Below are 17,278 nucleotides of genomic sequence, written 5' to 3'. Positions count from 1 at the left end.
AGTGTCATAGTTCTCAATGGAGCCAAAGTGTTCCTATATTCCTCAAAATTTTCTGAGAGCCTAGTTCATTTCAGGCATACAGTTGTGAGTCAAGGAGTCAGGGTTCCTGATACCCTGGAGCTGATAAGCTTGAGGGGAGGAGCCCATGATTTCCCTTGTGGAGACTGACACCCACACACACAGTCCTCCAATACTCTCTTTTGTGGACAGCCCTGGAATCTGCTGGGACATGCTGTGTGGCCATCAGTCAAGCCTGCCCACAGCCTAGGTGGTAAAATGGCATAGGTCTAGAAGTTCTCAGTACCCACCAGTTTACTAGTTGGGTAAGTTTGGGTATGGCCCCACGTAGTAAGAAGGAGTAGATGTCTATGAAAACTAGCAATTTATGTTATTCCCTCTAGGTCTCCAGAGGCAGAGTTGTGTGAGGTCAGGGTTACATACAAGGAAGTGCAGATTGGGTATTCCCTTCAGACAATGGTAGATTGTAGATGCAGAGGCATCTTTTCAATAAAAATCATCTAGGCAGCAAAATAAATCATGGCATAGATATGTAGGTCAGGAGCCTCAATACCGTATGGGACTCTGAGCATGGGGGGACAGCCTGGGTGGTATCCATGATCCTCTTAGGAGTCAGCTGTGTGTCATTTCTGGGGATGAGATGAGGTATCCCTGTTGGGGAAACCTCCAATCTCCCTGATTACCACTACTATTCAGAATTTTTGTGTCCTTGAGCATGTGTGCTTGCACATAGATAGGCAGATCCTCAGCTAACCCCAAGCTGTAGCTATGGACAGTCTCCACCTTGCCCCCAGCTACCCTTCCATGCTCTTCCATGCTTTCAGTGTTGGTTTTCATTGTAATATTCCTTGTTTGGGCCCAGCAACTCCTCAGGAACCAGATACAAAAGATAGTGCTGCTCTAGGTTAAGGCTGGCCAGGAGTTAACAATTGACTGCTGGGCACTGGCTGCTCTCTCAGCCTTGTTGGAGCCAGCAGATAATTCAGGGATGGGGGGCACCCTCATCAAAGTCAGCTGTTTTTTTAGCCAATGTAACTTAGAAAGAACCTTCCCAGAATTCCCCTTCTATGTGAGTGAAGAGTCCAGTTTCTGAACTCTCCACTTACAAAGGAGATGGGAATGCCGGTCCCTCTGTCTTGTCTGGGAATTGGCACATAACAATCTTCCTCTGCACATAGACAATTGATGATACCAGTAGAAAAGCATATGAACACAGGCATTGTTGTGGGTTGAGGAGAGGTCGATAGAGCTCTCAGTAGACCTCTTAGCTGCATGATGGACAGCACTAAGGGTTTCTCCAGCTGGGAGGATACTTGAATATTTTCATTTGCTTTGGAAGGTGAAGATCCTTGTCTCTATAGCTAGCCTTGTACTGGTGCCCCTTACACATTGTTAGGGAGGCCACTGCCCAGGTATTTCTGGTTGCATAGCAACCCTGCTCAGTAGCAGTAGCTGCCAACTTGGCCATGGGCTCAGCCAAGGCCCCTGGACTAGAACAAGAGTCACAGCTCCCATGGCTAAAGGCAGGCCAGCTCCTCCTTGGTGCTAACATGGGGCATGTTGAGAATAGTATGGTATATGGCTGTAGCAATGACCCACTGTCCCTAGACAGTGTCCCAAAGAGAAATTTTAGGAATGAATATCACTCACAGTCACAATGCAAACCACACAATTGCTTTCTATCCTGAGTCAAGATTTTAAAATTTATTGTAGCATCACTGTCAAGAATACATATTTATCAGAGTATCACAATCAATTTATATAAACACAAGGCTGGAGCCAAGAGTAAGAGATAAAGTATATTCTAGGGTTAGTCAAAAGGTGGTCTTTCAGGGGTCCCACCCTGAAAGGCTAGATAGCAATGGGACAGGAGAGCTGTTGGCAGGCGGCAGCCAGCTGTTTGCCTTGGTAAACAGGGCAGAGATGGGGGATATCTGATGACCTGAGTGCAAACTAAGACTTAATCAGCATCACACAGCCCTGAAGCCGTTTCCACTGGTAATTGTGTATGTAGTAAGGCCTGCAGACTAGAAGGGTGTGCATGGCTGAGACTGACAGGGGAGACAGATATGAGGAAGCAACTCTACAAATGTCCTCTAAAGCCATCTCGGAGTGTCCTGGGTCCCTGGACAGTGCTCCTGTCCCTCCTCTGCATTTCAGCTCAGGGCTCAGGAGCTCTGAGAATGGGATTGCACGGGCCCTCACCCACTGCCTCACCACCTTCTTCAAGCTCAGAAGACAGCAGGAAAAAGCTGCCTATGCCTGTGGGGCTGTTCCTTAAGAGATAGCCTAGCTCCTTCTCATAACACTCAGCTGCTTGCAGTAGCTCTCCATTCAGCTTGTGTTTTAATCCTTGGAGATACCAAGAATTCGGTGCATTTTGTGGAAGCTGATTTCCAGCCATGTTCTGTGGTGAGTATTTTGTCTTTCCTTCCTCTGTTGATTTTGCTCTTGTGGGGAAATCCTCCAAATCATGTTGGGTAGCGGTGTCTTCAGACTTCCCCTTCCCCTGATGCCCCTGAAAATTGGGATAGTGCTGGTGGGGTTGTTGCCTCTCAGTGCTGGGGAGCTCCTTACTGCAAGCTACCTGATAATATGGTTCTGTTTCCAGGAGATCAGTGATATCAGCATATGCATACAGAGGATCTACTCCCTTCTCAATAGCTTTAATCACAAAGTCAATAGCACACTTCTTTAGATCTTCAATCTTTTCTCTGTTCCTACTAGCTTCACATCTTCCTGTATTCTGAATTTGTTTGACTTTTGCCCTATAGCAGCATGCAATCTGGTGATAGAGGTAACCATTGTTTGGAAGGGATTCCGATGCCCTTAGAAACAATTCAATAGCTTTGTCTAGGTCACCTTTTTTTTGGTAAAATGTGGCTGCATTACGAAGGACATCTGTTTGGCAAGGAGCGTTCTTCAAGGCCTCCAGAACCAGCTGCTCCCCGTCAGCTTCTTCATTCATCCTCTGTAATTTCAGGGCCAAGAGAACTTTGATGTACTGATTGTCATGATTCAGCTCAAGGGCCTGCTTCAGAATGTTGATGGAGACTGGCTTCTGTGGTTTATTATCCAGACAGTACATTGCTATGGCCAGTCCGGAAGCGAATTCTGGGTTGTTGGGCTTCTCTTCCAGAGCCTTCTCAAAACACACTTTGGCCCTTTCATTGTGATTTGCTCCACACTTTAGCCGTGTCCACCCTTCTTCGCAGTAGAGCTCAGAACACTCAATACTATATGGATTTGAAAACTTCTCACATACTTGTCTCACTTTGTCCACATAAATCTGAGCATCTGCAAATCTGCCCAGGTGATAGTAGACCCAGGCATAGTTACCCCAGGTGACCAGATTCCTAATTTCTGCTTGATCAGAGTGCTTCTGCTGGATCAGCTCCTCAGCCTGCCTTAGGCACTGCAGGGCTGCCTCGTTGTGACCACTTAAGTGTTTTATGTAGGCCAAAAAGTTGTACATTGTAGCTTTGAACTCAGTGTTTAAGAATTCAATCTGGTGACACACTGCATCTTCTAGATCAGGTGAGACACCATCTTTTTTAAGTAGGTTCCATGTGAAATGGCACTTCAGCTGTGGAAGGATTTTCTCCAGAGAATTCTTGTTGACCTCACTGTGGAGAAAATAGACATGGTCACTGTGATGTGCTCCTGCCAGGCACCTCACCCCGGGATGCAATTACAGGTTGATTTTGTGGGTCAGCTTGCCCAGGCTGTGGGATGCCCAGATGTCTAGTTAAACATGAGTTCTGGGTGCCTGTGACCATGTCCCCAAGAGAGATTAGCAGCTGACTCAGGAGAATGAGTGGAAGCAGACTGCCCTCCAGGAGTGGATGGGCACCACCCAGTCTGCTGAGGGCCTGAGTAGAACACAAAGGGAGGAAGTGTGAATTCTGTCTATCTGGCTGTGTGAGCTGGACATTGGTCTTCTCTCCTTAGACTGGAGCTTTTACTGTTGGCATTGCTGGTTCGCAGGCCTTCAGACTTGGACTAGAGCTTACGGCATTATACCTCTAGTTCTACCTTTGGAGTCTGACTAGAATTACATTATGGGCTCTCCTGGGTCTAAAGCTTGTGGACAGTGGACCATGGTTATGATCCTCAGCCTCCATAATCATGTGAGTCAACTCCTGATAACAAATCTCTCTTTTTCATTTTTTTGTGTGTACACACACACACACACACACACACACACACACACATTTTAAACCAGCAGTAGGGAGAATCTTTAACCTTTATTTTACTGGAAAGTAGAGAAAAAAGTAGGCAAAATTAAGTATATGTAGAAATTGTTGTAGAAAGAATAAAAAGAGGGTTAAAATTCTCTGTGAGGAAAACCAAAAAATATGTCCAATTATATAAAGACTCTTGTATAAAGAAATGGGAATAAAGCTAAAGATCCAGCTCGGTTTTGCTATTGACAAATATACAAAGTCACAGAAAAAGCAGTTGGGGTAGAACATTGTAAGGCCACTATGTTTACCTGCCTACTTTTGATCTGAGCAAAGTTGATGGCTCTAGTGCAAGGCAGAACTGATGACAGGACAGCCAAGAGTTCTCCATCCCAGAGTCCATCCTGTCTTAACCTTCAGGTAGAATCTGAAGAAAAGGCCTTAGTGGAGGAGGAGGGGCAAGGTGGCGGAAGAGTAGGGTCCCCAAGTCACCCTGTTCCCACCAAATTACCTAGATAACCTTCAAATCATCCTGAAAATCTACGAATTCGGCCTGAGATTTAAAGAGAGACCACCTGGAACGCTACAGTGAGAAGAGTTCGCGCTTCTATCAAGGTAGGAAGACGGGGAAAAAGAAATAAAGAAACAAAAGGCCTCCAAGGGGGAGGGGCCCCGCGAGGAGCCGGGCTGAGGCCGGGGCGAGGGTCCCCAGGACAGGAGAGCCCCGTCCCGGAGACGCAGGAGCTGCACCGACCTTCCCGGGCGGAAAGGGGCTCGTGGGGAGGTGGAGCAGGACCCAGGAGGGCGGGGATGCCCTCGGGCTCCCGGGGACACTAACAGGCACCTGCGCCCCGGGAGAGTGCGCCGAGCTCCCTAAGGGCTGCAGCGCGCACGCGGGACCCGGAGCAGCTGGGGGGGCTCGGGGGCGGCTCCGCGGAGGGGGCTGCGGGGCGGGAGCAGCTCGGAGGGGCTGGAGGGGGGGCTCCGCGGAGGGGGCTGCGGGGCGGGAGCAGCTAGGGGGGCTCGGGGGCGGCTCCGCGGAGGGGGCTGCGGGGCGGGGCGCGAATCCAACAGCACAGGCCCGGGAGCCCAGGGCCCCGGGACACAGCCCAGGATCCGGCCTCCCCCGGGACAGGCAGAGGCCGGGAGGGCCCAGGACAGCAAGGACGCTCCTGCCCCGAGCTGAGCAGATCAGCGGCCCCGCCCCGGAGCCTCCAGGCCCTGCAGACAGAGAGCTCCGGAGCTACTGCGGGGGCTGAATCCAGGGCTGCAGAGCTGCCCCGCCACTGCGGTTGTTCCTTCTGGGGCCTCACGGGGTAAACAACCCCCACTGAGCCCTGCACCAGGCAGGGGCAGAGCAGCTCCCCCAAGTGCTAACACCTGAGAATCACCACAACAGGCCCCTCCCCCAGAAGACCAGCTGGACGGACAAGTTCCAGGGGAAGTCAAGGGACTTAAAGTATACAGAAGCAGAAGATACTCCCCCGTGTTTTTTTCTTCTTCTTTTTTTTTCTTTTTGATTTCTGATTGCTTCCCCTACCCTTTTATTCACCTTTCTTTCTTTTTCTTTCTCTTTATCTTCTCTTTTTTCCTTTTTTTCTTCCTTTTTTCTTTTTTCTTTTTCTCTTTTCTTTCCTTCTCTCTCACTCTTTTTCTCCTTTTCCCAATAAAACTTGTTTTTGGCCACTCTGCACTGAGCAAAATGACTAGAAGGAAAACCTCACCTCAAAAGAAAGAATCAGAAACAGTCCTCTCTCCCACAGAGTTACAAAATCTGGATTACAATTCAATGTCAGAAAGCCAATTCAGAAGCACTATTATACAGCTACTGGTGGCTCTAGAAAAAAGCATAAAGGACTCAAGAGACTTCATGACTGCAGAATTTAGATCCAATCAGGCAGAAATTAAAAATCAATTGAATGAGATGCAAACCAAACTAGAAGTCCTAATGACGAGGGTTAACGAGGTGCAAGAATGAGTGAGTGACATAGAAGACAAGTTGACGGCAAAGAGGGAAACTGAGGAAAAAAGAGACAATTAAAAGACCATGAAGATAGATTAAGGGAAATAAACAACGGCCTGAGGAAGAAAAGCCTACGTTTAATTGGGGTTCCAGAGGGCGCCGAAAGAGACAGAGGGCCAGAATATGTATTTGAACAAATCCTAGCTGAAAACTTTCCTAATATGGGAAGGGAAACAGGCATTCAGATCCAAGGAAATAGAGAGATCCCCCCCTAAAATCAATAAAAACCGTTCAACACCTCGACATTTAATAGTGAAGCTTGCAAATTCCAAAGATAAAGAGATGATCCTTAAAGCAGCAAGAGACAAGAAATCCCTGACTTTTATGGGGAGGAATATTAGGGTAACAGCAGACCTCTCCACAGAGACCTGGCAGGCCAGAAAGGGCTGGCAGGATATATTCAGGGTCCTCAATGAGAAGAACATGCAACCAAGAATACTTTATCCAGCAAGGCTCTCATTCAAAATGGAAGGAGAGATAAAGAGCTTCCAAGACAGCAGGTGTGATCCTGGAGACCCGATCCCCCCGTCGGGCTCCCTGCATGGAGCCTGCTTCTCCCTCTGCCTGTGTCTGTGCCTCTCTCTCTCTGTATCTCTCATGAATAAATAAATAAAATCTGAAGAAGAAGAAGAAGAAGAAGAAGAAGAAGAAGAAGAAGAAGAAGAAGAAGAAGAAGAAGAAGAAGAAGAAGGAGAAACTTAGAGCTGGCATTCAGGAGATTTGCCCTAAAATGCCATTGCCTTGGTAGGTAAATTGCTTATAAATGCAATATGATTAAAAGATAAAGTTCTTAAAAAATAACTATAACTACCATAATTTGTTAATATATAGACAATGTAAAAAGATACAGATTGTGACATCAGAAACACAAATGTCAGGGCAGGAGGATTAAAAAGGTATGCATTCAAACTTTAGTTATAGCAGCGCCTGGGTGGCTCAGTGGTTGAGCATCTCCTTGGGCTCAGGTTGTGATCCTGGGGTCCTGCGATCAAATTCCACATTGGGCTCCCTGCAGGGAGCCTGCTTCTCCCTAAGTCATAGAGCCTATGTCTCTGCCTCTCTGTGTGTCTCATGAGTAAATAAATAAAATAAAAAACCCTAAGTTATATACTTAAAATAGTTTGTTATAAATATAAGATGCTTTATTTGAGTGTCACGGTAACCACAAAGGAAAAATATGTATTAAATACACAAGAAGGTAAAGAGAAAAGAATACAAGCATGCTACTAATACAGAAAAGCATTAAATCACAGAGGGAGTAAGGGAATTGGAAGGAAGCAAAGGGATTGTCAAGTGGGGAGAAAACAATGAACAAAAGGACAATAATAAGTCTATAAGTATCCAAAATTGCTTCACATATAAATGAGCTAAATTCTCCAATCAAAAAACATAGAATGGTTGAATGCATATAAAAGAACACATGCTGCCTTCTGCTTTTGGGACACACACACACACACACACACACGGAAAAGGAGGGGACGCAAAGGTATTTCATGCAAACCAAAGAAAGCAGCGGTAGCTACACTTATATTGGACAAAATGGACTTCAAGTCAAAGAGGGAAGGAAAGTCATTGTATAATGACAAAGCAGTCAGTCCCAGAATAGGATGTTTATGCACCTAAGTATATAAAGCAAATATTAATAGACCTGCAGGGGGATAGATAACAATACAGTAACAGCAGGGGACTGTCACATCCCTTTCCAACAGTGGATAGATTCTCCAGACAGAAAATGAATAAAGAAACATGGGACTTAAACAACACTATAGACCAAATGAACTTAGATATTCACAGAACACTCCATCCAACAGCAGCAAAATACACAGTCCTCTGAAGTGCACATGGAACATTATCTAGGACAGATCCTATGTTAGGCCACAAAGCAAATCTTAAAATTTAAGAAGCCTGAAGTCAAATCAGGCATCTTTTCTTTTCTTTGTTTTTTTAATATTTATTTATTTATTTATTTATTTATTTTAGAGAAAGAGAGAGCGCGTGTGAGGAGGAGCAGAGGGAGAGGGAGAGAGAGAATCTCAAGCAGACTTCCTGCTGAGTGCAGAGCCTGACATGGGGCTCAGTCCCACCACCCTGAGATCATGACCTGAGCCAAAAACCAAGTCAGATACTCAACCCACTGAGCCACCTAGGTGCCCCCACTTGTCTTTTTTAAAACTAACACCCATTTGCCAAGGCTTCCTCACTTACTAATTTAGCTCATATGTGTTTTTCAAAGTTGCTCTAAACACTCTTTGTATGTATATGTATGAAATTTATGAAATTACTGAGCAATAATTAAATTCAGATATTTAAAGGGAAAAAAAGCAAGCAGGTAGGATGACTGTTGCAGAAACTTGATAAAGAGAATGTCTAAGTTCAGGTGAAACATGGAGAGTTGAATGCCCTTCCTATCTGGAGATTCTGTGTCTAGAAAAACCCTGGGAGGTGGGAGTCCCTCTGGCCCAGGAAGAGACTTCTCATGGCCTCCAGCTGCAGCCATGAGGTTTTTCTGGCCAAAGCAGATAAAACCAGCAGTACCAGTCCTTAGGAAATACCTGGATTTAACCCACGGATACTCTGTGCTTCTCCCACTCATCTCCCTGGGTGGTGACAGCCTGTTGGCATTACCCACAGACCCCAGCGTAGATGCTACTTCTTCCAGGGCCTAGTCAAAGCCGTTACTTGAGTAGAATCTTGAAATCTTTGGAAAGAGTTCTTACCTCATATGATAAGAATAGGAGTTTCCAGGGAATTACTGAGGCAGCTTATACCAAGGGATACTCTAGTTATGCTCCTGTTGACCTTGTGCAGGGACAGGCAGACCTCATGCCCAATGAGTTGGTCAGAACAGGCACAACCCAGGGAGCCCATCACTTCAGAAAGTGAGCCAAAGAACTCTCCAGAGCAGTGCTTTGACGTGCACAGGGGCCAAGTCACCCAAAGACCTTGTACAAATACAGACCTGGATCTGTAGGGGGTTGTTAAAAAGGCAGCATCCCACCCCTACTGGATCCAGGTCTGCATTTGTACCAGGTCTTCGGATGATTTGGCTCACACCACACTGTGAGTGAGCAGTAAGGCTCCAAGAAGACTTCCCTTTTTGGCAGAGATTGCCAGTGGCCAGTTTTTCATCTTAAAACAGCCCCTAAATGGGCAAGTCTTACTTTGTATCAAAGTTCTTCTGATATAGTTTCATAATGCAGATTCGATTCCTAGTCAGGGAACCAAATGATGTAGTTTTGGGATATAGGTGAAGTTTGATGGGGTGAGGTTCAGAGCCAAGGGCCAAGAAAGAATTCTTGAGTCTTCGGTGCAAAAAAAAAAAAAAAAAAAAAAGTCTTCGGTTTTATTCAAGCCCCGGGGGAGGAGGGGGTGCGGACAGGACCCATGGGCAGGAAAAGCTGCCCTGGGGTTGTGGGTGCCTGATTATAGACTTTGGGGTTGGGGGAAGGTAAAGATAAAGGAAGTTTCAAAAAGATTTTCATATCTTACAGGATATCAGAGCCTTGCCATAGTCAGTTAGGGTTGTTTTCCCTTCTAGCAAGTCATTAACATTAAGATAGTTGAGAGCTTCCTGGAGGAACAGGACACTCTAACAGCTTCAAGTATCCATCAATGGGCTGCAGGTTATAAGGACATTTAATTTTATCTACATTTCCTTTTGAAAGCTAGGTTATTGATAAAAATGCTTTGTTCTCATGAATTACTAAGACATTGGTAAACTGAGGGAGATTCATATCTTGTAGGATTGTGATCTCTATAGTCAACTATTTGTTTTTTCCTTTCCTTAGCTTTAGGGCAGCCAGGAGTGCCTGAGGAATGTCACCCAAATCCCACCTGGGGGGTGGGTGCTGGGTGTCTGCTCTGCTTTCTCCTCAGCTTGACTTCTGCTTCCTCATCATTTCCCATGCCACCCCATCTCCACTCACTTTGGATGTCCTTCACTCATATTTACATACAAACAATGGAGGGAACATTTAATGTGTAGGTAAGGTACCTGTGGTCCTCTTTAAATATGTTTTTTTTTTTTCTAGGCCTTGTTTCTGATCTGGATTTCAGAATGCAGGGCCTGCTAATTTGCATTCTATCAGAGGACTCAGATCTGTTGGGATACAGGCCATCTGCTACCATTTGGGATACCTGTGGATGATGTCAGATCAGTAAGAGGATGCCTAAGGTAGACACTACCAGTCCAGAAAAATTGTTTTCTACTGCTATAGGTTCTTTGGCTAGTCTTAATAGTTAAATTGACATGACAGATGAGCAGGAAAGAAAAAAATCCATTTCGTATGTGTAGGAGCCCCATTAAAGTATAAGACCCAGAGGCAGGCAGGTAGGTGAGGCTCAGGTTTCATCTTCAGCTGACTGAATGGGGGTCTGGAAATTCAAAGCAATGAGGAGGGATTCCCAGGAAAACCAGTGCAGATGGTTGATAATCTACCTTTGTCCTGCTGTGCAAGCAAGTCTCTCAGATAAAAAGTTATTTCTGATAACAGCAGCCTTTGCGGGGAGGCCCCACATCTAAATTCTTTCAGGCAGTTAAGGGAGTGGTAAAAGTTTTCCAGGAGTCTGCTGGGTCTCGATTGCCTTTGGCTCAAAATAACTGACAAGCCAAAGTGGCACATTTTTGGGTGGTATTTCTTCCTTCCCTTTAACATATTTCTCAGTTCTGAAAGAGCAAGTTCCTGGGCAAAAGCAACCTCATTATGAACTGGAGTTTTGCAGTGCTGACTTAGTGTTTAGCACATTTGCAGAGAACTAAGCATGCTTTTGAAAGAACCACAGCTACCACAAGAAAACCCACTGATTTAGCCTTTTCACAGGAGAAACAAAAGAGGGACCTGGACCTCCAGTAACTATTCTGGGGGGGCCCCAGCCCTTTTGATGGGATTGTGCCAAAGGGATCTGAGCATGCTTTCCCTTTGGGCTCTCTCAGCTCCTGTCCTTCCCATCTGCCAGTTCCAGCTCCCCTGGGAACACTTCCTTCAGTGTCTGTAAATCAGACATGGCCACAGAACTAAAAATGCATGCGCTGTTAAGATACCTTTACTATCAAATTAGATAAATATGTATTTAATCTATAAGCAAGCCCTGAATCAGCATAGTTCAGGAAGCTGCATGCAAGAACAAGATTTGTGAGAAATTCTCAACTTTCTATTAGAAAAGTAGGGCATATTTACCGCATGTTGGCTATTTCTCTCAATTCTGAAAAGCTGGGGTCCAGGCTGATTTTCTTTCTCCTTGTGGATGGGAAGCAAATGCCAAAAGGCTTTTACCCAGAAAGCTAGCCCTGAGGTCTGTGCTTTTATCAAACAGGAAATGACAACGAAACTGATGCCATGCTATCTAGATTCCCTTCGAGGAGAAACTGAAACTGAATGTGTCAGAGCTGAGGTCACCCTCCCCTGGGAACAGGGCTCCTCACAAACTGGAGGTTTGAGAAAAGGCATTATATATCCAGGCCCTATTCCCAGAGCTTCTGTTGAAGTCTGGGGGTGGGCTTGGGCTCAGGAATCTGCATTTGTACAAGCCCCTGGGAACTCTGTACCTGCAGAAGCCCTTGTACCACATTTTGAGAAGCATCCTTTCAAGAGGATTTTGAAAAGCGGTTTCCCATGTACCTGTCAGAGATAATGTAGTGTATTAACCGGTGAGTCAGGCAATCTAGAATAGAGAATGACCACAAGACATCTGGATTTCTATCTGTCACCAGCTCTGGAATATTTCTTACATGGTGTCCTAAGCCTCATTTACTTATATTCAAAATGGCCTTGAATGAATTTACTTTTTCCTTCTATCCAAATTATAGGAAACTATGCCCTGGGGAGATCCACTTTTTCGTTCATCTAGGGTATGGCACTGTGCACTTTACAGAGTGAGTCTCTGCCAAAGACAGTGGTCCTTGTTCTCCAAATTGGGATCCTGAGGGCCCAGACCTTTTAGTCCTTTCTAATCCTCTAAAGTGAGCATCATGGGGATCCCTGGGTGGCGCAGCGGTTTAGCGCCTGCCTTTGGCCCAGGGCGTGATCCTGGAGACCTGGGATCAAATCCCATGTCGGGCTCCCGGTGCATGGAGCCTGCTTCTCCCTCTGCCTGTGTCTCTGCCTCTCTCTCTCTCTCTCTCTGTGACTATCATAAATAAATAAAAAAAAAATTAAAAAAAAAATAAAGTGAGCATCATGAAAAGCATTAAGACAGTCCATCATTAAGACACTCCACCCTCTTGGGCTTTACACACAGAGCTATGAGATGCCTAGCACTAATGATCCTGCTCCTACATCTAATCTCCTGGGCAAGTAACTCGCCCTCTGGACCCCAGTTTGCTCATCTAGAAAATGAGACTAATAAAAAAAAAATCACAGTTCTTCCTTCCTAGGGCTACTGGGATGGCAATATGAACATGTAAAGGACTTAACAGAGTGGCACTACCAACTGCTGACCACGCAGACATTGTTACCACCACCACAATCACTGGCATATTCATGCTGTAGTTTTAAGTGAATTTTTTGTGGGGCAGAGGAGGGAACCCATCAGCCAGCCAGCAGGTGCTGGGGTCTCCTCAAGTGCTTTTCCACTTTGGCAATTTTCAGCCCAGCTGGGGAGAAGCAGCCCCACTTGCCCCTGTCCTTACAGTCTCTGCAAACAGGGCAGCTTGATGTGGACATCAGTTTACCAGGGTCCAAGAGCCCTCTGCACTCCCAGACTTCCTCAGGTCAGTGGCTCTGAACACACTCAAACACAGGTCACCATAAAGCTTCTTGGGCAAACTGGCTAACAAGGCGCTGGGCAGGGCCAAGGTTTCTGGTCAACTCTACTCATGGAGATAAATGTTTAGAAAAATGTAACCCGAGGCACTTGATAGTGACTTCCTCTTAGCCAGCACATCCCCAAATATAAGCCACAGAGCACTTGGGAGCCTGGGGTGGGGGGTGTGTGGGGGGTCTTTCTTAATCCTCACTCCCTGAGTGGTCACTGGGGTCCCCAAGGGTGTTTGATGGGAACAGCTTGTTCTTCTCTTAGCTCCATCTAATGGCAGGACTTAAGGATATCTACATGCATTTTAAAAAGCCAAATTTGTGAGGCACCTGGGGGGCTCAGTGGTTGAGTGTCTGCCTTTGGCTTAGGTCATGATCCCAGGTCGAGTCTCCCCTTTGCCTATGTCTCTGCCTTTCTCTCTGTGTCTCTCATGAATAAATAAATAAAATCTTAAAAAAAAAAAGAAATAAAAAACCAAGTTTGCTAAGATTATACTTTACATACAATAAAATGCACGCATTTTCAGTGTAGAGCTTGGTGAATTTTGACAGGTGTATATACCCAAGCAACCACCACCACTATCTCCTTATAGACTTTACATCATCCCCAAAGATTCCCCAGTGTACCTTCCTAGCCAGCCCCAACCCCCTCTCCCATCCAGGCAACCACTGACCTGCTTTCCATCACTAGAGATTACACCAGTATTTTTTTTTATTGGTGGTCAATTTGCCAACATATAGAATAACACCCAGTGCTCATCCCATCAAGTGCCCCCCTCAGTGCCCGTCACCCAGTTACCCCCACCCCCCGCCCACCTCCCCTTCCACCACCCCTAATTTGTTTCCCAGAGTTAGGAGTCTCTCAGAGATTACATCAGTATTAAAAAAGATTAGGTCACTATGTTTTGAAGAGAGATTGGTTACTGCTCCTCAGCTCTCAGCAGAGAAATAAAAACAAACCCTAAGCTTCTTGTTTTGTTTTCCTATAAGATTTCTGGGAAAATGCCCATCTGTAAGAATTGTTTCTTCTAGTTCCCACCTTGGACTGACCCAATGTTTCAGAGCAAAATTCCTCTCAGCAGAAGTTGAGTTTGCAGTACTAATTCCATCTTTAATAATATCTGCTGAAAAGAAATACTTTTTTTCAAAACAGCAAGAAGAAAGCCCCTTAGTCCTTTCAAAGGAAACAACCACCAAAAAGCCCATAAAGAGTAAATCCCCACAAGGTATAACTTTGAATCTGCAAACTGTGCTCCAGTGGGTCTGACATTCCTGCAAGCCTTTCTGTCATCCAGACTCCCAGCTAGAAGCTCCACAAGCCTGAGTGGAGTGTGTCCACCAGAAAAAAAAACAAACCCACAGACATAGGAAGTGCCCCCACTTAGAAAGGCAGGCTGCATCCAAGAGCAGCCACCTACACAGGACCCTGCCTGCACCCAGAGCTGCCTTTACAACCTGCATCCGAGATCAAGGGCGCTGACACATTCCTGTGTCACTGACCTCATGTCTGCAACTGCTCCTCTTCCAAACTGAAAACCGGGGTCCAAGCAGATTCCTTCTGAAATTTCCCGAGTCTGCCTCAAATCAGCGCTGGAGCAGCTATATAAGGGGCTTGCGGGAGGCCATCAGCTAATGTTTTCTCTCCCTTTCTGAGCCATTGCCTCAGTGAAAGGGAAGGGAAGTGGAAAGTGAAACTGATTCAGCCTGAGAGGAGGAAAAGAAGACTTATGGGGGCAATCTGTGATGACTCAGTCTGAGCAAGTCGAGCATGTCGTTTAAAAACGTGACCCTGAAACTTACAGTTGGAGAGAACGTGAAAGCACTCCCTGAATCTGACCATAAATCTAATCTAGGGCAAGTCCCAAGAAAGGGCTTTCTTTTCTTGCAAGTGAACATTTTGTTTATTCTTTTTGAAAACAGCAACAAAAAAACCTGTTAAAAATAATAAAATCATTATTATTAATTATTAATCACAGGTACAAGACACAGGAAAAATATTATTTAAATAAATTATTTTTCTATTGAAAATGAAAAGAATAATGAAAAACCTAGAATGAGAAAACACAAAATATAAATGTTCTGGTGTTTTGTGGGGTGTCATCTTGACTAAATATCCCTAGTATTGAATCAAATGTGAATCAAGGTGTTACTTTGAAGGCATTCTGTAAACATGACATATTCAATTGACTTTTTTTCTCAAAATTAAAAACCTTTTTTTTTTTTTTCTTTTAGAGGGAGAGAGGGTGAGAGGGGCAGAGAGAGAGAGAGAGAGAGAGAGAGAGAATCTGATGTAGGTTCCACACCCAGTATGGATCTCATCACAGGGCTTGATCTCACAACCCTGAGATCACAGCTTGAGCCAAAGTCAAGAGTCAGCCACTCAGCTGACTGAGCCACCCAGCACCCCAAGAATTTTTTTTAAGTGTAGTTGATGCACAATATTACATTAGTTTCAGGTGTACAACTTGGTGATTCAAAAAAAAAAATGTATACATTAGGCTGCACTCAGAAGGAGTGTTGTGTCCTGTTGTGTCATTATTACAGTATCACTGACTGTTTTTCTTATACTCTGCTATTTATCCCTGTGACTTGCTCATTCCCTAACTGGAGGCTGTGTCTCCTTCTTCCCTTCACCGGTTTGGCCCAACTTCCCACGGCCTCCCGTCTGGCAACCATCAGTTCTCTGTATGTATAGTTCTGATTCTGCTTTTCATTTGTTGATTCATTTTTTAAAGTTTCCACTTATGAGTGAAATTGTGTGGCATTGGTCTGAATCTGATTCTTTCACTTAACATAATACCTTCTAGGTCCATCCATGACTTCTCAAGTGGCCTGATCTTATTCTTTTTAGTGGCTGTGTAATATTCCTGTGTGTATCTGTCTGCATGTGTGCACATCTCCTTATCCATTCATCTAATGAAGGACACTTAGGTGGCTTCCATAGTTTGGCTATTGTAAATACTGCTGCAATAAACATAGGGGTGCCTATATCTTTTTGAATTAGTATTCTCATTCTCTTTGGTAAACACCCAATAATGGAATTATTGGCTCACATAGTATTTCTATTTTTAAGTTTTTGAGGAAATGCCATACTGTTTTCCACAGTGGCTGTACTAATTTACATTCCCACCAATGGTGTATGAGGGTTCCTTTTTTTCCACATCCTTGCCAACACATTATTTCTTGTCATTTTGATTTTAGCCATTCTAACTGGTATAAGGTGATATTCTATTGTGCTTTTTTTTTTTTAAGATTTATTTATTTATTCATTCAGAGAGAGCGAAGAGAGGCAGAGACACAGGCAGAGGGAGAAGCAAGCTCCCTGCAGGGAGCCCGATGTGAGACTCTCCAGGATCACACCCAGGGCTGCAGGCAGCGCTAAACCGCTGCGCCACGCCACCGGGGCTGCCCTCTATTGTGCTTTTTGATTTGCATTTCCCTGAGTAGGGATGTTGAGCATCTTTTCATGTGTTTATTAGCCATCTGTATGTCTTTAGAAAATTTCCCATTCAGGTCTTCTGCCCATTTTTTAAATTGGATTATGTGGGGTTTTTTGGTATTGAGTTGTATAAATTCTTTATAAATTTTGGATATGAACCCTTTGCTAGATATATCACTTGAAAGTATCTTCTCCCATTCAGTAAGTTGTCTTTTTGTTTTGTTGATGGTTTCCTTTGCTGTACAAAGGCTCTTAATTTTGATGTAGTTCTAGTAGTTTATTTTTGCTTTTGTGTCCCTTACATTAGTTGATATATCAAGAAAAATGTTGCTATGGCCTACATCAGAGAAATTATTGTCTATGTTTTCTTCTAGGATTTTTATGGTTTCAGGTCTCACATTTAGGTCCTTATCCATTTTGAGTTTATTTTTGTGTATAAGTGGTCCAGTTTCATTCTTTTACAAGTAGCTGTCCAGTTTTCCCAAACATTTGTTGAAGAAACTATCTCTTCCCCATTGTATATTCTTGCCTCCTTTGTTATAGATTAATTAACCCTAAAATTGTGGATTTACTTCTGGAGTTTCTATTCTATTCCATTGATCCACATCTGTTTTTGTGCCAGTACCATACTTTTGATGACTATAGATTTGTAATAAATCTTGAAATCTGGTATTGTGGTACCTCCAGCTTTGTTCTTTTTCAGGATTGCTTTGGTTTTTCGGGGTCTTTTGTGGTTCCACACAAATTTTAGTAATATTTGTTTTAGTTTTGTGAATGCTGTTGGTATTTTAGTAGGGAATGCATTGAATCTGTAGATTACGTTGACTAATGTGGACATTTTAACAATATTAATTCTTCCAAT

The 17,278-nt window shown here is 44.4% G+C and overlaps 1 protein-coding gene across 2 annotated transcripts; it reads right to left on the bottom strand.

Annotated features, from left to right (window-relative positions):
• Positions 1 to 1,694: 1,694 nt before the first annotated feature.
• On the bottom strand, positions 1,695 to 14,720 carry IFIT3 (interferon induced protein with tetratricopeptide repeats 3). 2 transcript variants are annotated; one of them, XM_072822894.1, is made up of 2 exons: positions 14,478 to 14,720; positions 1,695 to 3,644 (listed from the first exon to the last, which is right to left on the bottom strand). In XM_072822894.1, the coding sequence occupies exons 1-2, from the start codon at positions 14,480 to 14,482 to the stop codon at positions 2,180 to 2,182; spliced, it is 1,470 nt and encodes a 489-aa protein (XP_072678995.1). In that variant the 5' UTR covers positions 14,483 to 14,720; the 3' UTR covers positions 1,695 to 2,179. The 2 variants fall into 2 exon arrangements, with proteins under 2 accessions (XP_072678995.1, XP_072678996.1); XM_072822895.1 differs by lacking the exon at positions 14,478 to 14,720 and adding an exon at positions 11,403 to 12,383.
• Between the last annotated feature and the right edge of the window lie 2,558 nt (positions 14,721 to 17,278).

The sequence above is a fragment of the Canis lupus genome, chromosome 4, assembly GCF_048164855.1.
Source record: "Canis lupus baileyi chromosome 4, mCanLup2.hap1, whole genome shotgun sequence".
Taxonomy (NCBI): domain Eukaryota; kingdom Metazoa; phylum Chordata; class Mammalia; order Carnivora; family Canidae; genus Canis; species Canis lupus.
The sequence above is the reverse complement of the archived record's forward strand: the minus strand, read 5'-3'. Positions and strand labels throughout refer to the sequence as shown.